This window comes from Pyrgilauda ruficollis, unplaced genomic scaffold (assembly GCF_017590135.1).
Source record: "Pyrgilauda ruficollis isolate IOZ18807 unplaced genomic scaffold, ASM1759013v1 scaffold9, whole genome shotgun sequence".
In the NCBI taxonomy this organism is placed as follows: Eukaryota; Metazoa; Chordata; class Aves; order Passeriformes; family Passeridae; genus Pyrgilauda; species Pyrgilauda ruficollis.
In genome coordinates this window covers 6,847,239-6,867,627 of record NW_024531043.1, presented here as the reverse complement: position 1 = coordinate 6,867,627, position 20,389 = coordinate 6,847,239, and the positions used below count along the sequence as shown (strand labels likewise).

The 20,389-nt window shown below is 41.8% G+C and overlaps 1 protein-coding gene across 3 annotated transcripts in view; it reads right to left on the bottom strand.

The window, feature by feature from the left end:
* ZDHHC8 (zinc finger DHHC-type palmitoyltransferase 8) overlaps positions 1–20,389 on the bottom strand; it is a 111,946-nt gene that overhangs the window by 46,851 nt on the left and 44,706 nt on the right. For 2 of the 3 annotated variants that reach the window (XM_041488784.1, XM_041488785.1), the window contains exons 1-2: positions 6,997–7,121; positions 6,104–6,479 (exon numbers count right to left, since the gene is read on the bottom strand). The exons of the other annotated variant lie outside the window; for it this stretch is intronic. In XM_041488784.1, the coding sequence (XP_041344718.1) occupies positions 6,104–6,258 (155 nt within the window). In that variant the 5' untranslated portion in view covers positions 6,259–6,479; positions 6,997–7,121. Of the gene's footprint in view, positions 1–6,103; positions 6,480–6,996; positions 7,122–20,389 lie in introns of those variants that run through there. 3 annotated transcript variants of the gene reach the window in all.

Genomic DNA, 20,389 nt, shown 5'->3' with positions numbered 1-20,389 from the left:
GTCTTGGCAGCACCAAGGCCCTTCAGTGGATCAGTGATGAATGTCACTTCTTACAAACCAGCTTTCTAAAAACCAGTTCCATCCAGCAGCTGTACACAGCTGTCTCCAACAAATGTGATGACGAAGTTGCTTTCAAGTAATAAATGGTAAAGATACCACTGCCTCCCCAAACGAATGCTATCTCTATGAAAACCTCTCCATTTGTTTTTTTTATGATCTTCAGTCATTCCTTAACTCATCACAGGGGACACTGGGAAGTTTTACTGAGATGCAAGTTTACGAAGACATAAATAATTTGATCAGAAGAAAACTTTGACCAAATCTTTGATGATGAATAGCAAAATACCAGTTTCTGGAATCAATGTCTCAAACTTGAAATGGTTGTGGCAGACAGAAATGTTTCAGAGACATAAATCCCATAATCTGACATGGAGTACTACCTGCCTGTTTGTGTGCTTCCCCTACCAAAGGAACTGTAAGAAGCTTTTCTGCAGCTCACCAGGCAGGAAAAATCATGTGTTGATAGAAAAGTTGTGCTACCTAATGCTGTGAATCCATAAAGGTGATGAATAGCCCAAATGTTGATGCAGCTGGTGAGAAGATGCTGTCAGATCATTAAGCACAGCCAGGTGATTTGTCAGTGTTCAGAGACGCAGAATTTCCTATCTTCCGCTTCCTCCCTCAGGCTCCTTGCACATGCACATGTCCTCCAAAGCCATCTTTCATTACAGCCTGAAAATCATATTTTATCTCCTCTTCACCCAACTCACAAATCTGCCAGGTTTTCAGGGATGATTTTCAGCTCAGTCTCTGCTTTCACAGAGAGGCTGGGTCTGAGCACAAACCTTTATTAGCTAGTTTAGGCTAACACACTGCACTGTGATTATCATGTTCACTGCTATAAGGAAAGTCTTTGCTGCTGCAGTAGCTGAATGCATGTGGATTTTTTTTCTCCCTCTCTTATGGCTACAGACAATAAGCACTGCTGATGTGTGCTTTTTACAGAGCAACAGATTGATGTTAGATTAATTCTAAAACCTATTTTATCAGATTAGTTTGATTAGCTTGGATTTCACATCTGTTCTGTAAGACATACACAAAATCTCTCTCCAGTTTAAGTTCTGTGACAAAAAGCAGTGAATTCACAAACGTATCCTAACAGAGACATAAAGCTCCTCCCAAAGAAAAAGCCAGAAGTGAGAGGCACTGAGGCAATGACAAATGGAAGGAGTAAAAGCACAGATAAGCATGAGTAAAGCTCCAACAACACCCTACCATTACCAGTGTGCCCATGACTTTGTTGAACAGCACTGCAAGATCACATTGAATTTTTTTATTCATGTAAGCAGTCCTGCTTGGGCCAGAATGACTGAGCAACCTGGCAGGGATGTTCATGGCTTAGTCCCACAGACATGGGTAAGAAGGTAATTGGAATATTCTCCACGTTGCTCACAGGATGGATGCTCTTCTGACTTATCCATAATGCTTTAAGTGAAACATCTCACTGGAGACAAGAGGAACAGATACAAATACAGTGTGAGAAAAGGATCTTCAAAAACACCATACAGAGCAAGTGTTCGTCACACTTGTGCAACTAAGGTGATTTCTACTGGAAAAATCCATCCCTCCTGCAGGCTAATATATTGCATATTATATATATTATATATCATATATATTTTGCATATAGTGAACATAACCATGAACATGGAAATTTCAACTATGATGCAGAAAAACAGATACCTTTACATTCTCAAAGCAAGCAAAGTTTTGACTGGCTAGGGGAGAACTGGAGACACAGGAACCTCATTTTTTGGTCTCAACTGACTGCCTTCCTGTAACTCAGCAGCAGCTCTGCACTGCATTAATCTTACTTTGCAAATGCTCCACAACATGGACTGGCTGGGCTTCAGGACAGTCAAAAAATGCTCAAGTGGAAACTGCTTGTGTTTGCTCAACACTTCATTTTCAGGCCACTTGTCATCTTGCTATTAACAATGCCATGGTAATTCTACTGTGGAAAAATTTCTTATAAATATGGATTTCCAAAACTGAAATGCTGAGATAATAAAAACAGCAGAGACACAAACCCACAAGTAGGATCATGTTTAAGACTGGTTGCAAAATGTGACTTTACTGACAACTCTTCTTAACATCTTTATAAATTTCATATATAAGAAATATGCATTTAGACAATACAGTGAATTACAAAAGTAGAATTGGAAGACTCAAATGAATGCAAGTCGCAGAAATGTAAATAGAGTATTTTATTATTGCACTACATTTTCAGGCTGCATAAAGAAGTGTACATATATTGGTGGCTGTACTAAGCCACTGTGACAACTATGACTTTATTGTGGCAACAAAATGCCAAAAAATCCCCGGAGATTTAGCAATATTTTCTGACACCACAATCCTGCAGCGATCTCCACAAGCAATTAAATGAAAATGCTGCACTGCCTCCTGCTACATTCCAGAGAGCTGTATCAGGCAATTCAGCCTGCCTAAGCAAAACACTGACAATGTACAGCCAGTGACTGACAGCTGTCAACCAGCCACAACATCCTGAAATGGTTCAGATAGGCTGGCAAGAGAAATACTACACTGCATTACCCCATAGATGTCAAGAATACCTTCCAAACAGGTTAAAAGGAAAACTATATTCTTCAAGGGGAAAAAAATACAGTTGTGGAAGATGCCAGGTTGGTTTGCACTTTCTGTGCCAACCCTCCCTGCCATCTCCACCACAGAGAGAGAAACTGGGCCATGGTGTGGAGAGCATGGTAGCAGCCACCAAGAATATCCAAAGGGAAGATGCTCAGCTGAGTCCAGTCAGGCACCCAGTCTATTGCTGTCAACTTCTTCCTCAGCTGGAGGAGAGGGAAGCTTGCAGCTGGCTGAGATGCACCACTGCTGGCAGTAAAAGAGACCCTGGGAAGGGAACGGAAAGGATATAGATGTTTCCCAGGGAATAAAGCAAAAACCCCAGTTAGAACTGACTGCCTTGGATTAAGTGCGTAAAGGAACAGTAAGCGAAAACAGGGAGAGATGTAGAGGAGAGAACAGTGAGGCAAAGTACAGAAGACAGAAAGGAAAGAAGGGTAAAGGAGCTGGCTGAAAGAGCTGCAAGAAAACAATAAGCCTGTTTTCCACAGCAGTGATATACTGAAGCCATTGTGGGTAATTTTTGTTCTAGCAATGGCTTTGGGGAAGACAATCCTTCCACCTTCTTTCCTTCCAGTGTGATACTGCTCAATCAGGCACAGTAAAAAACCTCTGCCTCAGAAGGTCTACTGGGAACCATCTAAGATTGTCCTTAGAATAAAGCAGAGAGCTGAACACAGAATGGCTTGGCATCACACAAGACAAGTCATTGAATGCTGGTAAGAAATCTTGCACATCCTCAATCTCAAAGCTACCAAGGGCACTTCCACAGTAAATTTACAGCATTTCAGTGGTCAAGCCAGAATCATGTAACCTTTAGCTCTTAGAGGTTATTCAATATCCAGCTGCAAATTTTGGCTTCTCTTTTTTGGGAGTGTTCTCCTGCCTAGTTTTGGCTCTGTGTCCACTGTGAGCTAGGTTAAGCCTAAATAGTTGATAGCTCTGCTTTGTCATTCCAGAGCTGGAGTTCACAGAGGTGCAGCTTGTATGTGCGTGACAGCCCCTTCCTCGAGTTGTTCAGGCAATTCCTGTGCGTACCAAAGGACATTTGCTATGCAGGAATCTGACACACAGGAATTGATTCTAACACATTATCTAGGATTATGTCTGTTTTCATCATGTGTTTCTATTACAAGCAAAATTACTTTCTGGAACTATTGAAGGACCTGGCATCAAAGCAGAGCCTCAATTCCTGCCTGGAGGATCCATGCTGCAGCACAGACTCAATCAAAAGGCAAAGTTTGCTCATAGACAGCCAGACTTTTAAACTTTGTTTGCTCAGGCTGTACCAGAAGCATCCAGCACTAATACAATTCTAGCAAACATAACAATCATTTGTTCTGCTTGACAAAGGTCACCAGACATCAGCTTGAATCACTGAAGTCCTTTGACCAAATTCTGCTTTCAGTGGCAGAACCAAAGCTGGTTCACAATGAGCTGGGCCCCATTTTTTATAGTAAGCAGTCAAAAACGTTATGTGTTTTTTATACTATGCAATTTTAAATTTACAGGGTATAATCCTGAAAACTAGGATTAAGTTTAATATGCTTTGAATTCACATGATCTCATTACAGGATGAGATGATTCTAGACAGACTCTGCACAACTGCATGGTGAATGTACTCAGGGGCCCAGCATGTGACAACTATGCACGTAACTCAGCAATTCTGCCTGGAAAGGAGGGTTTGTATAATTTTACTCAAAGAACCTTTGATTTCAGTCTTAGTCTTTTGGATAACTGGCAAGTTCTGAACACTAAAGTAGCCTGCCATTTAGCAGCAACTTCCCTTAAAGCTCTTAGATTTTATTCTGGGGCACAAAAAGGTACACAGTTTTAAAGAACTTTAAGCTGGTGTCTTTCACTATAGCAAGGTATCAACTTGCTCTTATCTTTCAGTAGGATTAGCAAGGTTACAGCAGGTTGATACCTTGTCTAATTCACAAGTGCAGAGTTATGTGGCTTGTGTGTCTAAGTTATACATGGACACTTCCAACTTTCAAAGGGGAAACTGTGATTTAAGTACACGATTGTCTGCCAAATTCCTCAAACAATCACAGATGTTTCATATATGTCTGACTTAAGAGGGCTGACTGCTGAAACCTAGACTTATCCAAACCACTACAAATTCCTCTACAAGCCATTTGTCTAGAGGCAAAGGACGAGATCTAGATTTATGGATCATGACACAAACTTACAAATCTTTGCTCTTAGTTTACGATTTAAAAAACATTTAAATATGGAGTTTGTCAGTCGAAGTAGCTTTTGGTCCTTTAATTCTGAGCTCCAGTTTAATGGAGCAGAAGCAGCACTTGTGTTTCCCTGCCTTAATGTGCACTTACAGGTTTTGTACAGTGCCAGTGTGCAGCATGAACACAAGTAACCAAACCTGCAGAGCTGTGGGAATGCAGCTGCCACCTCCACTGTGGGGAATAGCAAAGATGAGGAACCTTTCCCCCCCGAGCCTCACCAGTGGGAGGAAGAGCCTGCAGGGCTCCCTGCAGAAAACACTGCTGCTGCCACAGCAGCAATTGCTTCTCCATCCTCCTGAGGAGGTTGCCTGGCACGGAAGGAGCAGACAGGCTCCTAAAAACCCACCTGCCCAACACACAGAGTCTGTGCTGTGTCAGTGTCACTCAGCTGAGGATGGGGTTTGGTTTTTCAAACTGCTTGTCTTGATAACTGTGGAGCAATCCCAGAACTGCCTCATGTTCAGCTTCTATTCTACATCAAGTTGCCCTCAAATCACTGTTGCTTGACAATTAAAAAAAAAAAGAACCTGCCTTCAGTTTCATCTAATGTACCAAACTTCAACAATTTTGGGGTGACTGAACATTTTCAATCTGTGACAAATGTCTTTTTCAGTTAATTTCTTCAATAAGCAAAAGAAAACCACTTCTTGCCCAGTTAAAATCCAGTAACTTAATCTTTATGATACTAATGGTGATGATGTTTGGGGCCTAAAATTTGGCAGGGTGTTGCCACTGATTTCTTCAAACCAAAACTTTTAATCATATATTATCCCAAATTTAAAATAGCTTTAGCTGGTTCAAAACACCATTTTTTCAGTGAATGAGCTATTCAAAAATCCTAATCAGGGACCCATTTTACTAGAAACTGCATAAACACAGCTGCTAGAAAGGCTCTGGTACAGATTGCAACATAATGGTTTGAATTCTGTTTGGAGAAGAACCTCACAGTGGCAATTTAAACATGTCAAACACACTTCTGTGGCCCCAAAAAGTAATGTGATATGGTTTGATTAAAAATAAACCATAACAAGTGAAATATAATACTGAAATACAAAGAGCAGAAGGTGGAGCCAAAGCAACCATGATGTAAGTTTATGAGAATTTGCTCTTGAAGAGCAACACCCACGAGTAGAAGAGGAAGAAGACGAGCTGGCAAGGAAAGACAGCTCTGAGGAAAGAGAAGTGAAAATAACCTGAGGCAAAACCAGAGCCAAGGAGGCCACCTGAGAGGTGCTCTGCCTGTGAGAGCACTGCCAGCCCTGGCCATTGAAGCATTTGAGGAACCACTAATCCTGAAGGGAGGCTTCCAGGATATAGCATAACATGTGGAAGACTCTTCAAATTGCATTCTGCTTCAGTCAGGTCATTTTCATTCAAAAGAATTCACTGCTTTCAGGGTTCAGGAGAAATCCATTGTGGAGCCAAAACCAGATGGGAAAATGCTTAACAAAGTGCAGAGTACTCAGAAAGGCCCAACGCAGCTATTTGGAGACAAGGCTCATGAGGCTGCAGGTGGAAAACAGTGAGAGGGCTGCTCCAGGTAGCTGCTTCCACAGACTCTTCTGGATGCTGCAAAAAAACATCAAAAACAGGTTACACACACTCTGCAGTGGTTTTTACTGAGTGGGGTGGGGAGTGGGAAGGTTGTTTGGTTTATTTGCTCAATGTTGAAATAGCTCTCAGTTGCAGCTACAGAGAGCTATAATCCCTGCAATCATTTTATTGTGTCACAGAAACATATATTTGAGGTAGTCTGGCTGGGATTTATTCAGTACATATAACAGCAGCAAGGAGTTTTCAAAAAGGGGTTTGTGGCTGGATTGATGGACATGTAATCACTTCGGAAGGCAAGATGAATCACTCAAACTAGTGGGGTGAAGCAAAAATACACACTGAATTCCCCTCAGCCAAGGAAACAAAAGAATAAATTAACACATTCTACATGAACTGGGTAGAAAAAAAGGACCAGAAAATTTTCCAAGACAACTGACTTCAATCAGTATTTGAATTTCATATCCAAAGGATTTCTAGGAAGAATCTTTTTGGAATGGATGTGAAATTTGTAATAATTCACTATACAGCTTACCTTCTTGCTGGTACTTTAATTCTCATTCCTAGGAGAAAAGAGGAACGTATCAGTGTTGCATCACTGGACTGAAGCTGGGGGTGTACTTAAGGGAATTTTCAAAAAGATCTACTTACCAAACTCTGTGCCTCTCAGGTGAGGAAGGTCCCTGTAATTTGGGGTCTTTTGGTCATCTTCAATTAAAAAAAAAAAAAAAAAAAAAAAGGGGAAAAAAGAAAAAAGGGGGCTGCATCCTCAGATTGCAAATGCTGGAGTTACCCCACTTGAACAATCAGCGTTGGCTGCTGCAGATGAAATTGGCTATGGCAAAGTATGCACCTTGCATAGCAGACGACTTAAATCTCTTCTCAGGCCCACCTGTACCATACAAAGAGGGGGCTGCATTCAATTCAATAACCAGGCTGGGTTTCCTGAGCTTTTCCTTGGGTATTTCTGCTTGTTCCTTAAACTTATCAGCTCTTTTGACTGGACAATTTTGTACAGAATAAATGGTTCTTCCAAAAAATCCATTATAGACTATGGATTTCCCCCCCAAGATTCTACTTCTACTGAAGTCCAAGTCTTCTCTTGGACTTTCCCTGCTGGCAAGGCAAGAGATCATTGCTGTCCTTTGGATTGTTTTTGCTTGCTTGTTTATAGGAAGCAGTCTGGACTTCCTAATAGGCTGCACCTGTGAGAGATTTGCCCAAGCAGCAAAATCAGTCCCAGGAAAACAGTTCTTAGCCACAATACTTAATAATGATCTTTGGGATATACTGCCTGAACTGTGGATTTCAGCATGCTGACTCACAAAATGTTTCCATGAAATGGAGCTTTTGGTCTTATTATGAGGATACTTCTTGCTGGGAATGATCTTGATGCTCATTTTCTTTATGCAGAGATTGCTAATTTGTGGAGGGAGATGAGGATAGCCAAGGAGAGCTCCAGAGGTCAAATCAAGGACAGGAGTCAGGCCACATGTAGGGTAACTATAGATCCCTGTATTTTGTACATCAAGCACTGCATTAAGAAATCTGACACAAAAGCCACCGTTCGATTCTGGCAACCTAAGTGAGCTACAGAGCCCAAGCCCAGTAGGAGGAAACCTCTACAATATGTTTGACAGATGTTTGTTCTTACACAGCCCCTCCCTGTAATGGCACCCATAGACTCCAGTACTTGAGTGCACGGCTCTCTGTTTGAGTTCAATTTTGGAAGGTATTTACAGTCCTGACAGAGGATCTTATTCCTACCGTAACAGCTACTCAGACTCTCTGACAGGACACAGGACAAGATGATTTCAGGCATAGATTGACTACAGGAGAGATCAATGTGTTTATTTTGCAGCTTTATGAAGAAAACACTGATGGATTTTCAATGCCTTATCACATCTCTTCCACGGCCATGTGGCTGGCATTACTTTGGACCTTTAAGCAAAGAAAACTTTCAACTCCACTAATAGATATGAGCCAAGAAATGTTTTTTGGTGACCTCACAGGACTGCTTACCTGTTAACTAAATGCCTGTAATTACTGATAAATTCTTATCTGGGGTTGAACATAATTAAGATTTCTGTTGATTATCCAAATCCTTGGAGACCTCTTAACTTTGCACAGTGTGTTTATTCCAATTGACATAAGTCAGTTTTCTTGAGCCTGTAAGGAAATCCTTCTGGGATGGATGCAGTGTTGGTCAGAAGTGTTTGATTTCATTGTAGAAGCTGAGGACTTCTGCCCTCCTCAGTGCAGTAAAATACAGTCTAAGTTCAAGTTTCTATACTTGCTGTGACAATTTGTCCTTTCTATCCATTTTTTTCTTGCTAGCAGTCTTTGCATGCTTTCTCAATCTCTGCTGAGATTAAGCTGCTATACTTTAACAGACAATACAAGCAATATTCAAACCAGTAAGTTAGATATGATGGGACTGCTTTGCTAACAGGATTTTTCAGGAGGATAATGGAGATATTTGTTCCAGTCTGAAACTCTAAAAGTTAAAACCTACAAGTTAAAACTTTCTCTTAACTTCTCTGACTCTCAGCCACTGACAGCACAACCAGAAGTATTGGGGGTGTACAGTTTGATACTGCAAGGGGAGAAGATAAAACTGTGTGGCTACAGTCAAGTGCCTTTCCATTTTCATAAAATAGACAGAACCTTGTCTGGTTGATTCTTTAAAGAACTCACCTAAGGAATTAGGTGAAAGATTAAGTTATACTACCTTCTGAAGTAGAAGAATGAAGTTACAAGTGGGACGTAGACTGTGTCAAGTTTTGATTTTTCCTTCTTTAAATCCTCTTGCCAAATATAATTAAAACATTGTTTAGGTTGCACTTATATTTTTTTCATAGTACCAGAGTACAAACACAAATATAAATTACCTCACAGTTGTCAGTATTATCTTAAGATGGAGCTTAAAACCTTTCTAACATATACCTTTGATTATCTTAGGTTTTGATTATTAACAGCAAAGTTATTTTTGGAGAAGTAAATGTTTATTTCCAAATTAAAAAGACAAAAAACGTTGCTACTAAACAAATTGCTTTTCTCAGTAATCAAATTCCCCCATCTAGACTGACTCTCAAATGAATGACCTCTTCCATCAAGACTCCAGCAATAACCAGAGACAAACTGACCATTGTCACAGCACAGAAAGGGTCAAGTTTCAAGACTTTTTTACCACCCCATTTCACAAATAGAGAAGGGATGCACTGAGGATATTAAAATACTTATCAAGTATGAAGGTAATACAAATAAATCTTCTTAAAATGTTGTGGGCCAGCTCCCACAGCTGGGATTTAGCTTTTATGTTGAAAGACCTTGGTTCAATCCCACAAACTCTTTTGGGGTCACTGCATAAGTGCTTTAAGTTTCCAAAGATAAGTAAAAGATCAGGTTCATGGTCTGTTCTCCTTAATAAATAACAGTAATAATATGAATCATTCTCCCCTTTCTGAGTCAAAGCTTCCCAGAATCATTCCAAACTTTCCCCCTCCAGCCTTATTTTCTAATAGAAATCTCTAGTAAAGTAAAATGAGGAAATTCAGTGCTTGTTTGCAAGAAGTATTCCCTCCCACAGAGCCAGCATTTTTCCACCCTTGGAAAAACACTGCTTCCCAAAATGGGGCACTGCATTACATCAATATCCCTGTACATGAACAGGCAGAGGCATGAGTTCCCCTTGTTTCTGGAGGGCAGGGCAGCCCCCAGTGTGATAAAAAGCCTGAGCCAGCAGGTGTCCACTCCCAGCCCAGGATCAGCCCAGGTATCTGGGGGCAGAAGTGCTGGAGCTGTGCTGCTCTGCCAGGGAACTGTGCAGGCCAGTTCCCCACCAAGCCTGTTCCACACAGGCACACACAGTCAGTCTCCTGGGAAACCTCTTCCTGCTTCAGTTCTGAGAGCATTTGAAGCTCTTAATGGAGTGTTCAACTCAGCCTTAACATAATCAGACTGATCAGATGAAGATGTAGAAAATGGTTACCAAAAACTATTAATTTCAGTGTTTTCTCTGGCAGAAACAAAAATAAATTCTGGTAAGGATGAAGATGTCAGGGGAAAACATCCCCAAAGGATGAGAGAGAACTGGAGTCATAAAGGCAAACACATGGTAGAGAATCAGAAAATCCTCTACTGGGTTCCAACTCCTAAATTAACAGTTTTCTGACGCACGCCGGGGAAAGGCTGCAGTGAGACAATCTGGTTGTTCCCTTTATGAGATGAAAACAATCTCTTCTCCTTGCTCAACCTTTCACAACAATCCCATAAGGAATTGCTCCAGCCAGGCACACGCAGAGCCAGCACACCCACCCAGCCAGGCTGCATGAGGCAGGTTTTCCCCACCACCAATCTCCTGGGTCCAGAGGGTCAGTCCACAACCTCCCAGCTCTTCCAGGGACTGGAGTGTGCGTGGAAGGCACAACTGTCAGACCTGTAAACCCACCTGCAGGACTCTGTGGCATGTGGGAAGGGGAGGAAGGTTATCTTTTGACAGTAGAAAAGAAATGCAAACTTTAATTGCTATATAGGCAGTGCCTAGCACATGTGAGCAGGGATGATAAGGAAAATACCTATAGCAGTTCAAATTGGGTTTTAAATAGAAAGGGCTTAATCCATTTCTAATTAAGTCCCACGAAGTAGTGAATTGACATTCTAAGTGTATGTATGCAAAAGCAGCTGAGAAGAGAAGCTGGGTAACTCCTCTCAGCACAAGTTGGATCACTTCTGCAATCTGTAACTCATCTACGGACAGCAGTCACCGTGCCAAAACTCCACGTGGCCACTTGGAACTGGAAAAGAAGCCAAAAGCAGAGGACAGGCATCCAAAGGGAACACAAAAGCAAGATTCCAGCAGCTTTGCTTAGGGGCTCTATTCACGCTGCTTAACCCCACACAATGCAGCCTGGCAGCCCTTGCCTGACCAAATTAGCAGCATGTCCCTAATGAGCCTGACATGTCAGGATGCTGCCATTAACCAAGGAGTTGATGAAACTTCCCTGCTGCCTGCCCAGGTGACAGACCTGTCCCTCTCACACATGGCCACTTCCTTACGGGCAGGCTGGTGACCTGTTACAGAGGGTTGTGATTTTGGATTTTTACAATGGTGTTTTCAGTTTACAGATAACTACAGCCTTAAGCTAAAGGGTAGAGAAAGAACTCAAATCGTCCTAGATTTGCTGGAATTACTTCTGCCCAAAGAACTGTGCTTAACAGAAAGATACAGAACGGGAATACCCCTGCCTTGATCTCCACTCAGACACTGCTCAGCCAGCAGCTGTCCAGGACTCTGGCAGCCAAACACCACCGTGTCCTTCCTCAGGGAAGCAGCCCTGTTGCTTGGTCTGATGTTTTTTGTAGGGACCTCCATCCTTCCACCCACTCCAGTTCCAATCTCCAACGTCAGACACTAAAAATAAGAGCCTTCTTACAAGCATTCCCAACAAAAAAGGAACTGATTGGTAGATCTGAGCCTTCTTGACCTTGAATGTTTTGATGGACATATGATTCAAGATGGGCTAGCTCCACACTACTGAACTCCAAATCTAAGCTGTGAAAAGGCTTGGACAGAATTGTTCAATATTTAATTACAAAGTTTAGTCTCCTGATATATGATGTTATCTAGATTCAGAATTCCATGGTCTACTTCTATTCACCTCTTTCCTCCCTAGTGTGTATTCAAGGGTTCTCACAAACAAAATTTTCATAAAGACAGAACCATCAGCCTAAAGGACACTTCAGCTCTTACAAACCTCCCTAAATGTTTACAGTGCAAATGTAGCATGGGAAGCTTTCTTCTCTAAATTAGAATTCAGCTGGGTTGATCTCTAAAGCAGTTCAGACAGAGATTGTAACCCCGAGGTTTTTCCTAGGCTTCATCCTACAGCTGGCTCTTTCACTGAAAGATGAAGCGTTATGATACTGCACTGCAAATTCAAAAGCAGGATACTGGGCATAAGATACACATTCAAAGTGCCTGCAAGGATCAAACATAAAAGATACAGAGCACAGTGCTGCTTTCAGAGATATGAAAGATGATGATGATATTTGCTTAGATTAAAATCTTCCAACATCAGGTCAGCAGCACAAGACTTGGGAATGCTGTAATGACACTTTACTCACACTCTACACACTGGGAAGGCAATTGCCACAGCAGAGACCTCAGCTATCCCAAACTGCAGCCTCTTTAACCTGCATTAGTTAAACTGCTTTCCAGCCTGTGGTCCTCTCTTCATTATTCAAGCAGAGACAGGAGGAAAGTGCACAATTTCAAGCAGGATGGAAGTTGAAATAGCTCACTGAAATCCAGAGTGACTCCTGGTCATCAGAACAGGATCTTCACATTTGTGTGAAACATGGACTCCAATATGTCAAAGCCAAAGTTTCCAGCTCTAAGAGCCTCATTCTCCAAGAGACAAATTTCACTGATAACAATTGCTTCTCCAGACCATGACTGTCTTTCTTTCTCAAATCCTTGTTTCATCTCACTAACAAAGCAAACAGTACTTAAGCAGCCTGGAGATGTCATGCACAGAGAGTTAGGCAGTCTCATGGAGCTATTTTACATTTTAAAAAGCACTTATATTTTTACATGTCTAAATGTTATGACTTACATTAAGAAAATAAAGTCAATCAACATTTCTATCTGTTAACACTACAAAAATGTTTTTAAATTTTACATCGGATATTTTTTCTTAAATTCCTTTGAGCAGCAAGTTTCAAAACTAATCTGAGTGAAATTCTGGGCGGACAAAATTCTGAACAGAAGACATTTTGCTATTTGCCCCAACACTGACAAAAGTGTGACAACAGCAAAGCATACAACTCACTCTGTCCAAATGACACTTCTGCTCACCTTTTTTCGCACTGTTTAAGATGCTATGAGAAAAGTTGTAAAAAAAGTATCCTGATACATAAATCCTAAGTAATACCAAAAATAAGGAAATATTCCTTCAAGGTAGAGTTCTTAAAAAGCCCCAAGCAAATCCTTCAGTTTCACCTATATGTGCGCTTTCTAAAAAGGAAGCTTTATTGAAGAGTCTTATCTCTTATAAACTGATCTGCAATTGAAGCAGAACAATAAAAAAATCCCTCAAACACTAACCAAAAAATCCTCTAAACCACTTTTGTGACCTTTTTGCACTGCTGGCTCTCCAGAGGGAGGACTTCAAACTAAACACATCCATGAAAGCAGCAGCACACATTGGTTTCAACTGGTTTTGAAATCTCACCTCCTTTTCTACCAAACAAAAAAAACACCCTTTTTTGCTTAAGCCAACTGAACAATAATTTGCTTTCACACAAGCTCAGATACCTTACAATAATTGCAATAATAATTCGAGTCTTGATTTTAGAAGTTAATTCCTCAGCCATATTGCTTGGGGGAGGAAAAAGGGCAAAAGAAACCTCCAAAGCACAGATAATAGCAGTAACAAAAATATTTGGGTTCAGATTTCTCTGAGATTGTCAAAAGGGTATGTGAGGCACTAACCTAACCTTACTCTTGCTGGTTTAATGGCATTGCTCATCCTTGCTTCCTACATCTTGCAGAGCAAGAAGATATGGGAGGAGATGCAGATTTTTGTCTCAAATCTGCCACTGTGGACTTGAGACCAGAAAGAACTTCTGGATGGAAGACAGAGAGAGAAGATACATCCCACACGACACAACCCAACACCACACAAAATACAACCTTACTTAAGGGAGAAAAATACAGATAGGAAGCTGTATTTAATTCCTGTCCATTTTACTAATTATTCCAAAGTGTATGTCTGTGCTCAGTGCTGCTAATCAGAGTGTTCAGAAACAATACCCTCTCTGCACTTAGAGCCAAATTTAGAGGTCTGCTGTCCAGTTCATAAAGTTTAGGGTTTCTATGAATAAGCTTAATTAAGCCTTGGAGAATATCCAGCCTTCAGGGCATAATTCCCACACAGATTCTTTGAAACAAGATTTCAGCATCATTCCTCCAGGAGACAAATGGATTTGAGTGATATGGCATCATATTTTTTTCTCCTTTAACCTGAGATAGCTTAAAATGGAACATTGTTATTGAGCAGGAACCAGCTTTTCCTTTATGTATTTTGTGTATTATGTCCTGGAATTTATCCAGATCCATCATTAGAAAGCATCCAGAAATAAAATGAGGAAAAGAGTATATGAGCAGCCCCAGTCTACAATGAATAGCACCTTACACTTGTTTTTTTAAAAAATTCATCCCATGTACCACCAAACTGCTGGAAAAACTCTTTCTTCCCAAGCCCTCTGTTCTCCCTACCTCATCACAGTTTTCCATTCAAGGCCAGTGACTCAACACCTCAACAGGGAAAACAGTCCAGGCTGAAATTTATACCCAACAGCATGGGAGAATGTTAAGATCATTTCAAGGAGGAAGGAAGGAAAAGCCATTAACAGTCAGAAAGGAAGCACATTTCAATAAGGCTCTTTTGTCTTTAGAAAAGGGAAAGCAAGCTAAGAAAAGTTCTCCCCACTACACAGTTGTGCTTACATAGACTTATTGCTTGGAAAAATCTTTGATTTTGGCAAAAACAACACAATAGAAGAAAAAACCTAAACTGCTTAAGAAACCTTCTAAATAACAGTAACACAGATCTGTTCTGGAAGAGACCTAAATATTTGCACCTTCCAAGTAAATAGGAGGAGTCAAGGCCTGAAGGTGGCAGATAAAGAACATGCACGGAGTCATTTTTCACAGGAGCAATGACTGACTGTCAGACTGGCTCTGGGTGAGTGGCTGGGCACACACCAGGGACACGGTGCTGGTCCTTCTTTTCTTTTCTGTCTCACAAAGAACATAAGAAACAACTCCCCAGCACACCCCAGAGGCTTCTCTGGTTGCCTCTGTGAGCCCACCAAGGTACAAGAATTCTTTATCATGGAACTGTCCACTCCAAAATGCAGAATTCAGCAGGGACACAGGGCAATGAGGTGCTGCTGCAAAGGAGGTAAGGCTGAGCTCCCTAGTACAGGGCCTGCAGCACACTCCAGAGATGTAAGACTTGGAAACATAAGTAAGTCTTTGATACACTTTTCTTCTTCTACTACAGTGAGCAAATCCTGGAAACAGGCAAGCGTACAGAGCTGGGAGAAGTGCCAGGCAGGTTCCACCCTGAAATGGCATCTCCCTGAGCTGCAGGGGCTGTGGGACCATCCACCCACTGGCATGGAGCTGAGGCCCTGAGCAGAACAACACTGCTGTCCTGGTGCCCCTGCTTGCAGCACATGCCTGGGCAGATTTTCCAGAGAAGTTGCAGCTCCTCCTGCAGCTGTGCCCGTCCATCTGTTTCCTGCCTTTGATGAAAACTCTGCAGCTTGGCTACACTGGATTTGAGCCTTAACAGGGATTGTTTTACTTTCCTCCAACCCTCTCCAGTGGAAATCAGATGCGTAAGCACAGCTATCTCTCAAGATCACAGAAGATAAAGTATTATGGGTTATCATATTAGCTCCCTTCCATCTGACAACTCCAAGAATAGGAACGTTATGTACCTGTCACTGCTTGTCCCCATTGAACAAAGCCACAGTACTTTATGCTTTCATTGATAAGTTTAGGCCAAGAAGAACAAGTTCAAAGCACCCCCAACCCAGGCAGTCCAAACCACCCAATGGTGGGTGGCACCAGCTGCAGCCCAGAGCACCTTTGCATGCACTGCAGACACAGCTTGGCCTGGTTCGTGCCACCGCACATAATGTGCTCTTCAGAAAAGGGCCAAACAATAGAAGATTTGTGAGATAATGTACTGGAGCAAAGCTGAGTACTTAACATTTTGAAAAGTACAAGGGCCTGATGGGGCCGAGCAGAGGCACACACTGAACAAAACCTTTCAGAGGCAGACTGGAGCTGCCCACATGTTACCAGCTACCGGCCTCCGACAGGCACGAACTGAGGCTCAATTGTGTAACGCAGATCAGAGGCTTTCACCACAAGTCTGGCAAATTGAAAAGCTCTCTTAAGTTTTCAACAGTGGGGCTGTTAGCAGGAAACACAGTTCATATGACCCTCACAGCCTACCCAGGAAGAAAAGCACCAGCATAGAAATGCAATGGAGAGTTGGGATCAGCACTTCTGTGATAGTAAAACAGATCCTAATAACATCTGCTGCCCTTTACTTTATTTGGGGAGGCTTTTCCTCTGCATATTTCAACTCTGCTTTAGCTGAACAGTTTTTGACTACAGAAGATATTCTTATTTAGCATAATTACAAAAATTATTTAGACTAAGAACCCATTATTCTTCAGTTATGCCCAAAACATAATATTGCTTGAGCTCAGGAAAGCAAATTCCCTTCCCAAGCCTGCTCCAAGTAGCTGTGGAGGGGAATGCTGCCCAGGACCTGCTGGGGATGAAGGAGCCACATGCTCACCTGAGCAGACTGTCCCTCCCAACCTGGGACCGGCACAGCTTCTCCATGGAGACAGCTGGGGCTGGATCTCCTCACTCCATACAAGGAGCCAAAAGCTGGCAGCCCCAGCCCTGGCATGAGCTGTGCTGCCAGGGCACTCTCTGCAACACACTCTGTGATCCTTGCCTGACACTGTGCAAAGAAGACACCACTGCTGATTTAAGAGCACTCTGGGCTGCAGTTGTGGAAATCAGGGACAGTATTTTGGCCAAGCATCTCATCTGGCTTGTTCCAACACTCCTTTTCAGGGAACTGCTACTGGCTACAGTCACAGACAGGATATAGGGCTAGGTGGACCCAGCACAGCTGAACTCATAGTTGCAAAAGAGCTGTGTAAGAGGAAATACACATCAACACAGACTAAAATTTTAGGTGTCATACTGGGAATAATTTGGCCTGCAGAACTTTGGCAACAAGGGTTGAATAGCATGCTGTGACTCCCAGATCTGCATGCCTGACAGAGCTCCTCAGTCAAACAGCAATTCTCATCAAGAGCCTCTCTGGTCATTCACTGTGAAATATTCTCTTCAGAGGAAAAACTACTTTCAAGTTAAAGCAGGGGTTTTTAATTTAAAATTATTTTTAAACCTATTGCTTTTTGGCCTGAAGCCAGTAGACAAAATTCCATTTGTATTTATAGATCAGATTACCTCCTCATCATTCACACATCCATCTGTTTAGAAGGTGCACTTTTCATTTATACCTTCTTAGGGAAAAAAAAAAACAACAAAGCCCTTTAATTTTTTCAAAGCCTTTCAATGACTATAACTGAAATTAACAGCACCCACTTGTGCATAACTTCATTTCATTGCTATTTGTCATATAAGCCTACATACTGTAACTACAATAACTTAGATGACAGCAAGAAGTAAGGAATTGGACAGAAACCTGTAGAAATATGAACAAGCCTGTAGAAAGATGAATAAACCTGGGGTGGCTTTGGGCCATCTGATTCTGAATGGATGGGGAATGGAGCTCCTGCCTGCCAACACCCTGCTCGCTTCCCACGCTGCCACAGCTTAACACCACACCACAGGCTGTAAAACCCAAACCAGGAAAAAAGGAACAGGCCAACACACTCCTGTACAACTAACAATCACTTTTAATAAACAACACCTTGGATGGATGCTACAATCAGTTTTAAGATTTGGGTTTGTTTTTAGGGTTTTTTTTAAGTAAAAGCTCATCATCTGCCTCAGATACATAATGGAAATTCATACCACAAACAACAAAAAATGTTTGGATAGTTCTCTCTTCAGGTGTACTCACAAACAAGAACAGTCTATCAGTATCGCTTCACACAATCCCTTTGCAGTTATCTCAAAATAGTTCAACCTGTAGAAATTCAAACTTTAGTATCTGCTGCTACAGTAAGCAAGAGAGAACCATGTCTAAAATTGAAATGTTGATTATCAAAGTCATTCATGCTTTGGCCCAGATTTTGGCAGTGGCAGCTTAAATCCTGCCTCAAATATCCCGCTGCTGCCCCTGTGTCAGCCCTGGCACAGCCCCACTGAGCAGAACAGCCCTGAGCCAAATACCCAAGAGCCAGGTCCCCCACTACAGCTCTTCCCAGAACCACTGTCATTCCCCATTACCCAGGCAGATGAAGGATAATAACACTAATACAAAGGAAAATATTTACTTAATGCTGTAACCTCAATAGTGATTGTTCTGGAACGAGCAGTGGTAACAATGCCTCGATCACTGTGAGCAAACGCCTGTTTTGCAGAGCAGCCTTGGAAGCCCCACCTGCAGCTCTGAGCTCACCTGCCAGCAGCTGCAGATGCTTAGTCACCTCCTCAGCACAGCAAACAAGCCAGCAGCCTCGTCTGTTCCTGCCTCTGATTTCATTTGCAAAGTTACAGATGTGCCTACTCAAAAGCACCCTTTACAGGCAAGCTCCTCACAACATTAAAGCCCCTTTACACCTTCTGAATAATTCTAGCTGCCTGTACAGCAGGGATGTTATTTGTTATCCCATCCTTAGGGATTACAGTGGAATTACTTTGCTGTATATTATCCTCTGCCTAAATATGCAAAAATCACGCTGACTGCTTGTCTGTGCAGGAAGTAAAAGTTTCAGCTGTATCAAAGGGGAGGAAAAATCCAAGCTGTGCCTACAGTGAACCTCCTCTAACATCCCTCCCCCCACCTGGTACTGTGCAATTTCAATGTCAGCACTACTGTAGTTCAGCCAGACTGCCAAGCCTGCTTAAAAACTGAGCAATGGAGATTAGAGATCGAGTGGCTCAAAAATGAAGTTAAGCAAAACCTTTATGCATTTATCATAAAATGATAGGCTTCATAGTTCATGAGGATATTATTTGGAAAACAATCTGCAACTGTGATGAATTTCCTTAAGCTTCTGCAACCACAGGTCTGTACAAAATGGGATTAATTCAAAACCTTATCAGCAAAAATTCATATGGCCCAGTTCATGGATCCTGCTTACAGGGTTAAAATTTACGCTGTGTGGTATACTATGGAAGAAAAAAATTGTTTTTTTAACCACACATATGATTCTCAGAGCACAATTCTGCCCTTGAGCAGGTTTGGTATTTCACTGTTAATAATGAAAGGCTAAAGGAAAAGCTCAAAGGAACTAAAAGGAAAAAGAAGAAATCTCAAACTATTTTTTTTCTTTTGCATTTAAGTCTTCTGCTGACATTGCCATTTCCCCAAAATAAATATTTATTATACTCCTTAAGCAAAATAAGATTTAATCCATGGTTCAGGTTTGAGATAATACTGAACATGCTATGGGTTTTAGTTCCAGCCTTGTTTTCTTGAGGTACAAGCCGTAGGTGAGAACACCCTGAACAAGTGTTTCTTTTGCTGCTGATGTAGAAAACAAAGCTTGGGCATCCTGGGGGACTTTTTTCAAGTGCAGCGAGCCACATGCCTGTCTCTACAGTGATATGACAGCAACGGCCTCTCCCATCACTCAGAGAGGCAGATCCATGAAGCAGCAGCTTGTGTTCATGGGCCATCAATTGGATTAATCCTGCTGTGAGCAGATGGCTCTCCCTCACCTTACAGCATGGAGGCTGTGATAAAGACATCAGTCATGGATAATTCAAGTTATCAGGAGCTCCATCAGAAGCACGTAAAGGGTGCTGACTGCACCAGCTGGCTTCAGCAAGTGGGTTTTGACTCAAGTTTGCACAATTTTGATTTCAAACCAGCTTTTTCCAATTTTACAGAAGGCTAGCAAGATTAGTAAAGGCAGATTAAGATTAGTAAGGATGGATTTATGCAAAACTAAAATAGACTTATTTTAAACTCCATGACGTTCTTTCCACAACGTAACAGATTCTTCTTTCAAAATGACAGTTAAGTGATATACATTTGCAAAGAGGGAAGCCCTTGAATATTCTGAAACTTCCCCAATCTTATCTTTCAAGCAGAAAAGTAATCTCATCAAATCAGCTCTACTTCTCCTCCCAAACCCTCAGTGTGTGATGTTAACAGTGAGATCCTCTTCCCAAGATACTGGGT